The 12,241-nt window shown below is 42.0% G+C and overlaps 1 protein-coding gene across 1 annotated transcript; it reads left to right on the top strand.

The window, feature by feature from the left end:
* The first annotated feature begins 6,062 nt into the window (after positions 1 to 6,062).
* On the top strand, positions 6,063 to 7,270 carry LOC131293622 (phospholipase A1 member A). The gene is made up of 3 exons (XM_058321699.1): positions 6,063 to 6,834; positions 6,916 to 7,084; positions 7,153 to 7,270. The coding sequence occupies exons 1-3, from the start codon at positions 6,063 to 6,065 to the stop codon at positions 7,268 to 7,270; spliced, it is 1,059 nt and encodes a 352-aa protein (XP_058177682.1).
* The last annotated feature ends 4,971 nt before the right edge of the window (positions 7,271 to 12,241 follow it).

Genomic DNA, 12,241 nt, shown 5'->3' with positions numbered 1-12,241 from the left:
ACGAGTTTTTGAGCAGCATCGTTTCTGTTTTCCTTTTCCTTGGGTGTGCAGTCGTCAGAAAAATAAAAAAATAAATAGTGTAATATTGATATACCAACCCAAGGCAGCGTGCGTGTATCGACGATTCCAAACAAACCACGGTCAAACGCAGCACAGTGCCTTCGTAAACTGTTACTCAATCCAGCGGTCCAGTGGTCTCAGAGCTGGAAGTGCAAGTGGAAATCTGTGCGCGATCTGCTGATCAATTTTATTGCATCCACCTCCTCCACCGTCGCCGAGTAAAATGCGCGCGGAATCGAAAGAAAGCTAGACGCACGGAACGACTAAAGTAAAGAAAAACAACGGCTACGAAATTGTGCGAATCGCAAAACTGCACGCGTACTCGGCGCTTTCCACGGGCAAGCGAAGGGGAAAACATCGGTGCGTGTCTCGAGGGGTACGCAGATCGGCCAAACTGTGTTGGCGCAAATTCAAAATGCAACTTCCGCTCGCAACGGTTGGATTGGTGTCCATTTTCTTCGCGGGCTGCCTGAGCACAGCTGAAGGTAAACATTATGTATAAGGTGCGTTTCTTATGCACTTTACCTTAGTATTTAAAACCGTGTTGGTGTTACATGTTTATGGATCTAGATTGAGTTGCATGAAACGCTATGAAAATAAACCTACGTGGTGCGTTCAAGAATGTTCCGGGTTTATCGTAAGCCATTATCTTAGGACCACATTAGCTGCTACTATAAAACAATTCCTTTGAAAGGCAACAGGTACATTTAAGAAACCGGTTTACGGCCCAGCTCTACTTTAGGAATGCATATCATTATCGAGCCATACTCACACACGCTAATGAAAAATCCTTGCCCTTGAAAAGATTGTTTCTTGTTTGATGCGTGACATTGTAGAAGAAATAAAATTCAGTCTAAAACGACCACCAGACGGTGAGAATGAATGATTGAGTTGAATTATCTAAACTCTTTCATCTCATTGTACATCTAGATAAAAAGATGAATGTTCTTTTCAGTAGGAAAATAAGATAAATCATAAACTAGACATTAATGAACAAAGTAAGTTGACCCACATAACTCATTTTGTGTGTATTTCGAAATACAACTTGCAATAACCGTACTTCTATGCAATATGATTAAATCGTGATTAATGTTTAAATAATGCCCATACGTAAAAAAGTGGAGGCGTTAACCGTACATTGTTAAAAATGTATATGTTTATTCGTATATGCTTCTAAGTTGGCATCATTTAAGCATAGCTTATGATATACATTAGCCGTGCATTGCTCGTTCATTTATACGTATGCATAAAGCAAATCGCATTACAATCTCTATGAGCATCATATGCAACAAATAATATACATTGCTCGTACATTGTCTGTGCATAATACGATTTCTATTTGAAATAAACCGATTTGGGATTAAATATATACAACTTTCTACGGCTTTGTGTTGCGTTTCCTATTTCTATTATTGTATTCCTATTAGTGTGTTTTCCATCGAAATATGAAGCAAATTTTAGCACGTTGTTCATATATTACAATCAGTAGTTTTCATATTCAATATTCAAATGAATTATTTTTCATATTTTCTTTTTTATGAGAAATAGAACAAATTCAATTCGAAGATGAACAAGCTTAGTTCCGAAGCCTTAGTTTTACAAGTCGATGTTTTGAACAATTTGCTGATTATTTGCGGAATTGGCTTGCTAGCTGTTGCGGTTGCGACGCCATGGATTTTTGACTTCATAAAAACCTCTTTTGTTATGAATAATTATAAATTAACATATGGCTGTGTCATTAAATATCCATTATATTCCACAACAGTTGTTTATTTTTAGAAACAGGTGGTTTTTATTTTTTAACAGAAGACTCTTACAGATGGTCACAAATTCAGCGACATAATGCAGTTATTCAAAAACTATTTCCTTGCATAACACGCCAAAAACACAGCAGCTACATTCGGTTGTGTCCTGGTAAAGCAAACACACAAAAAACCAGACACTTGCGGTCGTGATACCACCGCTTAACGATTTCTCAATGAGGTCTGTGTCACAAAAGCCTCCCAAACTTGCTGAACGTGTCCCATATACGGTGTGGCGAGCTGCGGCCGGCAATTCGTCACCGATTTATGCTGCATCGATTCAAAACAACAAACCACTAACCCACTAAGCCGAAACGAAGCTCCCCAGGTCTTAACCAACTCTGCGGACAACAATGCCGCTAACCAGTAACTTGTCACCTCGAATCCCGATCGACAAAACATAGCGATTCAATAAACACGCTCTTGGCACACACTCGCACATCCATCCGATCGCATGGGGCATACGAAATAGGAGCCCAAGGGAGTCTCTCTGAAACCGACCATATTTTAGAGCGAGTGGACGTTCTTTTTTGTCAATTTACGTACGTTTCGTAGTCGTCGCCCCGACTCCGTCTGCGTCTTTCCTTTTCAAGGTTAACGGTCCAAGATTTTGGACACGTTTTCCCTACCGACGGCCATGGGGGAAGGATGCCGGCACAAATTTTCACTTCGTCGCGAGTTACAAATCTTCGCACGATCAGCGAACCCAGCACCGCTATGATGTAATATCTTCTCGAACGAGCCGACACTCTTGTTTTGGGACCGACATCGCCAAAGTGGAGGCTTTGCTCGAGCCGGAACAACCCCATTTTTGATCCCTTTCCTTTGGGGCTCTTAGTTTCACCTACTTTTTCGGAATCATGTGTGACGTAATGCGGAACTGCATTTGTACGCACCGAACTCCACGTTAGAGGACGGTAGCACCTTCGCCTCGTTAATCGGGGCGTTGATGGAAATCTAGATTGACATCAACCTTGGCGAAGGGTTGTTTTTTAATGGGACCAGCATCCGCCGGCTTCGAACGCGGCTAATTGTTGGTCACGGAGAAATTACGTACCCTGGCAGCGGGTCATTTCAAGGAAACCCGCGTTGTTAAGCGATTCGAGCGGGGGAAGGTCTCGCTCTAAGGCGCTCTAAGTTGAAAGTGAAAGGAACTGCCGTAACCGGAATATTCCACCACCATCGGGGGTTTGGAGGCTCGGGCCGTTGCTGGCGCCAGGGAGACGTTGTCGGCTAAGGAAGTTCAACGCCATTAAAAGTTCACCTTACTCGGAGTGGATATACTTTAGTATTCGTTTGAGTTTTGTTTTCCACGAGGAAGCAATCAGTGCGTAAACTTGCAGCCAGTGAAGACGGCTCGCAAGTGATGCAATATCGGCGTGAGTGTGACGTTCCCAGAAAGTCGTTAGGCGTGAAAGGGCACGGCACGATGGGGAAGGCAGTGTAATGCTTGGAGTAATGTGCAGCAAGTGAAAAAAAGATAAATGGTCGAGTTACTCACAATGCCATAATATGCAGACCCCAGTGGAGCGGCTGCGTGGCGTAATCGATGATCGTGGTCGTGGCAAACCCAGCATTTGCAGACGGCGTGCAAATGAATGAACGTCAAAAAGGTTCATCGTGGTGATCGTGAAATGCCGGCGTGAAGTTTAAACTACCACAACGGTGCATCTTGTCACGAATTGATGCGGCTGTTATCCAGCACGAAAGCCGGCTGATTTTGGCCGTCTGTTGTTCCACTTTGCTTCCGAAACTGACGATCCATTCAAACACGACAAGTGAAAGTGGTTTACTTTCGTGCGGCGGGTTCATGAATCATCATCATGCTGTCCGTCGGGGGATGATTGGGGTTTTGTTTGCGTTGAGAGAGTAGAGTAGCTGACGGTCATGTGTTTTACTGATTAGCGTGTTCGATTCCCATATCAATACCAAATGAATGAAATCCTGGAATGTTGTGTTCGCGTAGGGCAATTCAAAGATGCTAATGGTTATGTGTTTTTGCTTGTTGGGTAAACTAAGTCGAGGGAACAAAGGTGAAGTAAGTTATCACCTACAGACTTTAATTGGTAACTTATTCCGTTGATGATATCTTTCGAACCCATTTAAAATCATCCCTACTATTAGCCAGCAGTTATACAGTAGGTGTTTTGTTGTTCATTATACAAAAAAAGCGCTCAAATAATTTTCCCAACCATAAAACACAACGCACTCCCCACTAGATTGTCTTAATTACGCATTCCAATCTCGCCGGTTTCGCAAAAAGGTCGGCCGGAATTACTCGCGCAAGTTGATTCCGATCATGACACAACGTAGGACATGATAGTGGGAGAGAAAAATAGCAAAGCATGATGCAAACGAAACAGTGACGAGAACAAAAATCGATCCCATGCTCAAAGTCAGGTGCGGACAAGTTCGCCATTGCCAAAGATCGTTCGCCTTGCAAGGTTGCCAGTCGGCCACCGAATCGTCATTGAAATTGGAGTAGTATTGCAGGAGATCTGTGGGCCTCCTTGAAGTCGTTAGCAGATTTGCAAAGTGAAATTTTCCAATCTAGCTGAAGAAGGTTATGGGTGGTGTTAAGTTAAACAAAGACAAAAAGATCGAAGAAACACGAATCAATTTATTGTTCACAAGCTTGTTTGCTTATGACCTTGTTGGATATTTTTATTTAGTGTGGACCATTCCATAGTCTAAACGAGTGAACTAGCATTGAAATTTTTCAGCAATTGTTCGAGTCGTTTGTTTTACTCTTTCCATTTTAACAACGACCAATAAGTTAAATCTGGCACGGAATCCAAAATATCAGTATTCTTATCAAAACACAATCCCATAACAATCATCGGAGGAGGATTATCTACTCGTATGACATGTATGTATCAATCGACGGCGTAGGTTCGAAAACCCAACCGAGACCGGACCTTCAAAGGGCAGGCATGACCGAAGACGCTTGTTATGCCAAGAATAAGAATAATAATAATATTAAAAATAATAATAATAAAAAGAAGAAGAAGAAGAAGAAGAACAAGAAGAAGAAGTAGATTATCAATCAGAGCATATTTGCCGTGTTTGGGCGGTTACGTGCAAAGTTTGTTCGATATTGTATCCTCTGCTGTTGATGTTTGTTTTAGAAAATTGTAAGTTTACTTACAATATTCGTAGTTTAGAATGTTTATCCCGGCATGCATTCTTCTTATTCTTGCTTTTGCGGTGGTCTCAAACTTCCTAGCAAATATCGTGAAAATGCATTATCATTTCGTTTAAAAGAACCAAATTATAGAATCTGATTAATATATGATGTAAACTTTTGATTGAATAATTCTACCAACACGACTTCTTTCGTGATTGAGGGTTACTTAATTTATTTCTAGGTACAATCATTGTATTACATAATATTTTTCAAAATTTTCAAATTATCTATCTATTTTACGATTGAAATAAAATAAATGTGAAGAAGGTAACTCATTTGAGCATTGCATAGCCCATTTCTCCTCAAAAGTAAGTTGGTAGTTATTTTAGAGCAAGCTTCCTGTAAAAGAAATACATATTTACTTCAGGATTGCGACAGAAAGCCACTTCATTTTGATTCAAATTTATGGTAAGTAAATTTTGGATAGGCAAAACTTAAAATATAAAACACGAAGGTTATAATCAAGTTCTACTTAGGGCAATGTAAAATGTTCAGCTTTATTTATTTCAACCATGTTATACATAGTTTATTCAAATTGAATAGATAGTGGAAAAATATCTAGATAAATAAACATGTTATTCTGCCCATTGACCTTAATAGCTCATAGCATCAACATTGTTGATTACTAGAAGTAAACGGCCATAGTTGTACATCATTCTTCATTGAGCTTATTTAATTAATTGTAACAGCATTCATCAAGAATGATGTCGCATAAAATAATGTCTTTTATGTTTTTTAAATCATCTCGTAATCATGCTTAGGCTACTGCCACTTAAACACGCTTTTGGTTGGGTTATGTAGCCAACCTCATCGTGCGCAAGGCTACTACCATGTGGGTCAATTATAACCTTCATGAAAATGGATGTTCATCGCGATTCCAACAAGCTTTCGAGTAGCGCGGGCACACCCCTAGAGTTTCGATCGACGAAGGGTTTTTTTCTGTTTGGCTTCGCAGTTCTTGGATCTTGCATCACTGATCCTCAGTCTATTCGCGCACGTCAAACAGAGTAGCGATGTTTCGGCGCTATCTAACCGTTTTACTTTACTTTGTCGTTCTATCCTTGTTCGTCTTTACCACCTTAGCTCAGAAGCAAGAGACCAACAATGTGTTCAACACAACCTCATGTCTGGAAAAACCATACCGGTGTCCGCATCCACGCATCAAGTTCTACCTTTACACACGCCGGACGCAGCAGAAGCCCGAATTGATCGACGTGCTGGACCCGGAGTCGCTCTACTACACGCACTGGAACCCATCGCATCCGGTGAAGATCGTCATCCATGGATTCGGTGGCGGACGAAACCTTTCACCCAGTCCGGACATGCGGAAAGCATACTTCACTCGAGGCAATTATAACATCATCATCGTGGACTACGGATCGGCCGTAACGGAACCTTGTCTGAGCCAGATCGAGTGGGCTCCCCGGTTCGGAAGTCTCTGCGTATCCCAGCTGGTCAAGTACATTGCAAACCATCCGCGTGGAGTTCCTCCGGATGATATGCACCTGATCGGATACAGCGTCGGAGCGCACATTGCCGGTCTGGTGGCGAACTACCTGACTCCTACCGAGGGAAAACTGGGCCGAATTACTGGTCTTGATCCGACGATCTTCTTTTACGCCGGTGCGAACAATTCCCGCGATCTCGATCCGTCCGATGCGCACTTTGTGGACATCATTCACACCGGGGCGGGCATTCTGGGACAGTGGAGCCCGGGAGGTCATGCGGATTTCTACGTCAACGGTGGTACCAGCCAGCCGGGATGCGCCAGTTCCACCATTTTTCGTAAGTAATCTCCAAACCGTTCGAGATGCCTAGTACAAAATATTTAGTGATCGACATTTTGGATATGTTTTCTACCTTTAGAAACACTGGCGTGTGATCACACTAAAGTGACACCATATTTTATCGAGTCCATCAATAGCGAACGAGGGTTCTGGGCCGGTCCTTGTCCTACGCTGATATCCTACCTTCTCGGTTGGTGTGAGCCGAAAGATTCCGATTACGTCCTCATGGGAGAACATCTGTCACGGAGGTGAGTAGTATGGGCAGTCAAGAATCATTTGAAGCTCTGGCTAACGTCTCAAAACTGTTTCTTTTCAGAGCACGTGGAGTGTACTATGTCACCACAAATGCGAAACCTCCATACGCTCGTGGATTCCCGGGCAAAAACCGACGGACGGCCAAAAACTCCGACTATGCCGGTGTCCGGCGAAAGTAGAAACCGGTGAGGTGGAAGAGTATTCGTCAAAAGCAACATGGTTGTGATATTCCGCGCGCATAATGAACAACGAAACAATAGAGAGTAAAGGATCTGTGACATTTAAACGTCACATCGCCCTTTTGAAGAATCCATTGTGACCATATTCCTCCAGAGAAGTGGATCCGTATCAGCGTAGTTATAATACTAGCCAAAAGCAAAATACCGAAAGTTGTGCCCGTTTTCAAGATCGCCGAAATAACAGCTGGATTCAAATCGATAGTAGCAGAATACTAGTATTAGTAACGATAATTTTCTTAGGATCTCTAGGAGGTAAAGCTTGGTAGTCACTGTGTACATATCATTTTCATTCGCGCAACTTTGCGACAGGCCAAACGACAGCAGATGCAATCAAGACATGCCATTCACGGTTCATTAATCCGCCTTCAAAGCCGGGCGGACCACGACGAAACCGTTGACGCAGTCTATTAATTATACCCCAAACGGTAGTCTACGCTTCATTAGTCTCATCAAGAAGGGTGTAGTTTGGTCCGATACCGCCGAGATGGTTGGCTAAGAACCCGAACCCAGAGAGGAAAAGTCGCAGTCAGAAGGTAAAAATTAAAAATTTAATTCCACTCGCTTGTCCAAGCATGGCGATGTTCGAGCGACAAGAGGTTACCGATTAAAATACACTGTACATAGGATTAGGCTAAGGCGGGTGGATGTGATTAGGAGGTAAAGAGGTAAGACGTAGGGCGAAATAGTGGAACAAATTTTCGGCGTTGGGACAACTCAAAGCAATACAAGAGTAAAATAAAGCACAGCATGTTCGGGGTTGATTCATTTCAACAATTTAAATATGCGCACTTTTATTGGATGCCTTTTCGTTCGATTTCTTCGTTTTTTGCACTGTGTGTGCACGATATTCTGGAATATTTCTACGATCGTCTTAGTTTTTCCTTCACTTTACATTACTGCACGCCCGCACGCTGGTGCACTTCGTGCGTCAATCTGATAGAAGGTGGTAAATTTCATACACGTCATTTTTGGAACGCTATTGCCAATGAGGATTAGTTACTTAACTGCTAAACACTTTAATTTGTAGTTGTGTTGTGTATTAGAACAAGTGGATTTTCATAGCTTCATTTTCTCGGATTCTCACTCCGGCACACCTCCCCCGCTTCGTCTCCTACATACACACGCACGCACGGTCATACAAACATACATACAAACAAACAGACTTAGAGCACAGTAACGGCGTGTTCGATTATGATGCGATTACAACAACGAGACGAGATTTGCTTATCATAATGAAGCTGCGTGTGTGTCAGGATTGATTATTCGTTTTGTAGTGAGTTTTTTGGTTTTGGTTTTCAAGTCATTTTTTCCTTCCCTTTCTTCCGACCCGACACATATTTGCGTACAGAATAGATACATTTTATTTGATGGTAAGTCTTGTCTACTATATACTGTTCTGCACTGTATATAGATAAGTGCTATGTCGCGCTATGTAATGTACAGTTGGGGGAGTTTTATAGATTAATAAACACAACGTATATTTCATGCGATATTTCCTATTGAAGCCGGAAAGTATGCTACACTATTTTGTAGTTATATATCTTTATGTATATAGATGTATGGTATGCAGCTTAGCCGCATAATACTCCGTGAAACAACAACACCTACAACTAGTTGAACCACTTGCTGGCTCAAGTTTTGCGATCATGTTTTGCGTAATATTCTTGTATTGTTGTGGTAATGCATTACCATTTGGGTTTGTTGGATGGTGGATGATTCGAAGCTTTCGGGTACAGCGCGGCAGATCCAACCATCCAACTCGACCAATGTTCCCAACAAGGGAATGCTTCATTGGAAGATTGAAAATATGTTCATGTTATGAATAAAATATGTTCAGCAAACAACAACAACAACAGACCGACCGTTACTTCGGTAATGAAAACATAAATAGTAGAGAGGGTAAGAAATGAAATTCTCAACACAAACGAACAATAGTTTTCTCGTATAAGCTTAACAAGTTTTTAGTGAAACATCGTCTCTGTTTTTACATATCGTGTTTTTATCTCTTATCAGTGCACTCGGGTGCTGCATGACACGTTTGGGAAGGATACTCTACCGGAAAAGGGAGGATGAAGCCATCGGAGATTGCCATCCTGGTACTATACTGTGTGCGTGGGTTCATGAATCTGTGGTAATACTACGGGCAATGGGAGAAATTTCCACCACCGATTCACAGGTCAACTGTGACGTGATGTTTCTTCTATTCTACTTTGGTATCTTTGACAAGTTTAGCTGTCCTAAACTGCAGCGCTACGAAACTATTCTCTAGTACAGGTCCGCTTGTTTATAATCTTACACGAGAAGGGCAGCTTCGTCTCGCAGGCGCCTTAAGTACGGAGAATGTTTCTAAACGAACCGGGAACAAACCATACCGGAAGAGGAGGAGGTGAACAAGTCGGTCGAGATAGATAGGACTTTCGATCGATTGATAGTGGGTTTTACGATCGCTTATCCGGTTTCGAGAACGAGGGAACTAAGGCTATCTAATGTCACTAAAATTTCAATTGATCGCGTATAGGGGTCACGTTTCCGTAAGAGACACGCGTGTTCACGTGTTTGTGTTTGTGTTCGATTGTAATGTTTAGTACTATTTCCAAAATCATACACATGTACACCTGTACATCACATATACTCTAACCATCCTTAACAAGTGCCGTAATACCCGTTTATCTGCATGAACGCACATCCGCACATACGCTACTGGAGAAGGACTAGGTTTCCTTCCCACTGAACTATTCGTAGCCCTTATATGCCATGTTGGCGAGAAAATTCGTTATTTATTTTTTCTTTTTTTTCTAGGTATGTACAACTTTACCCAGGATATAGGTTTGAAGCATTGAGCATCGTGCCCTGCCCACTCAGTGTCTCCCCCAACGAGTACGGCAAATGATTCTGACCTGGAGTGTTTCCGTAAAAGAATATTGATCAATTTAGAATCCCAGAACAGAGTTTTTCTCATGTCCTTATATCTTTCTCATTTTGAACCCAAGGTAGAATCATTCTGGTTCCATGTGCCAATATGCAGTCCCCAATAGTTGTTTCTCCGATCCAATCATTCACCGTCGACGCGGTGGGTACGACTAGGACACGCCGCAACTTATGCCACTACTATCGGTTTCACTTCGCATTTTGCAACGATTTACTTTTGTTGATGAGCTGTTGTTGGTAAATTCACTACATATCACTGAACAGGTTTGTGTAGTACTAGGTGTATGTTCGGGTGCGAACGGGAGGAGCAGGGATAGGGGTTGGGATTAGGTCAACATAGGACTACATTGGCGAACTTACAAGCTACAAGAGTTGTATTATTGTTTTTCTGTCACATTCGCAGCACAACGGGTTTTCTGCAATGCCAGCAGCGTTGAACAAAGTGAATCTTATTTAAAACGGAACTCAACGTCTACAATACGTCTTCGGTAATCCATGCATTGAGGCTAATGTTTATCTTCTGGTTAGTTCATGTTGGGCCACATCAGCCACTTATTTTGCCTTATTATTCCTTCCTACTCCAATAATTAACAAACGGAATGAACCTCTTTCCCTGCGCGATCACAAAACCGCAATTATGCTTACGATTATCGTACCGGTTGGGCCATTTTGCTGACCTTCCCGGGTTTTATTATTGTCGCCACAGCCTTTGAGAGTGAGTGAAACACCTCAAATTTAACTTCTTTTATCTCTAAACTTATTTACTTACAATGCCATCTTCGGTGGCTCTTCGGGCCGGTTCGGTTTCGGAAGGTGCGATGCTCTTTTCGGGTGTTAATGGAATCATTAAATGAACCTTCCCACCGATTTCAGGAGACCAAAGGACATCAATCGAACGGAAGGTAGGTAAAAGAGGAGTTGGGAACCTTTATGACGTGCCGCAGATTAGGCTTCATCTTAAAACACATTAGTCGTTCATTCAACTCCCACCTGAACCTTTCTTACACCAACGAGACGCTAGTCTGCCGTATGTGTTGTTCCGTGTCCAACCGGTTCCATCTGCTGTGTTCCGGTAGCTGGGAACCGACCGACACTCGTCCAATTGACTCTTTTAGTTTGAAAGAAACTGTTTTTCGTCGAGTTGCATATTTTTACAGACCTATGACCGAAGAGAAGCTACCTTACGCTATGTATAAGTAACTGATAGTGCGATATATGCTTATCGTAGAGTATGGTTTGTGTTTGTTTCATATACGGTTCATTGTTGATCAAGATCAATATCCTCGCTGCCCATTGTGTTGGGATATCCATCCACTCGAAGTGTTTTGTCCGATTATTGTTCATAACTCCCACGGTGAAAGGCTTTGCGTTCAACCTCAGGAGCTTTGTCCACTTTTTTATCGTCTGTGTTTGCTTGTGTGTTATGCCATTAAACTACCATGTTTGATTTGTGCCTTTACACGTTGAACTTACACGTCTCTATAGCAAGGATCGGTCGAACCGGATCGATGCAGTTGGGAAAAAAAGGATTTCTCTATCTGTTACTCAGTGCGTTGTCTTAACAGTTGTATCTTCAGTTATTCTGCATCGTTAGTATATGTTTACTTACGGCAGTAGTCGATTATTATAATCTTGATCATATTTTATATATGCATTAATATATTTATCCATTTATCCATACGTTATATGCGTTTGTTACGTGTATGTACACACCCTCCGACGCGGTTGTAAATACGATGTGCATCTGCGCGCTAGTTTCTGGTTTAAATATTTGTTAGATACTATCTAGTGGTTGTAATTGCTTAAGCAGGGTTAAATTTTACTTGTTTGTATGACTGATCATTACCACCTAGCGGGATTTCGTTCGCCTCAATCCCAAAATCCTCGTTCCACGCGTCGTTCGTTCGTCCATTACTCAGTGCTCATTTGTTTACTCCTATCCCCTTTATTCGAAGAGACACAGATTTTGATTAGTAGTGGCGT

Source organism: Anopheles ziemanni, chromosome 2 (genome assembly GCF_943734765.1).
Source record: "Anopheles ziemanni chromosome 2, idAnoZiCoDA_A2_x.2, whole genome shotgun sequence".
Lineage (NCBI taxonomy): Eukaryota > Metazoa > Arthropoda > Insecta > Diptera > Culicidae > Anopheles > Anopheles ziemanni.
This window is presented reverse-complemented; position numbering and strand designations above follow the sequence as displayed.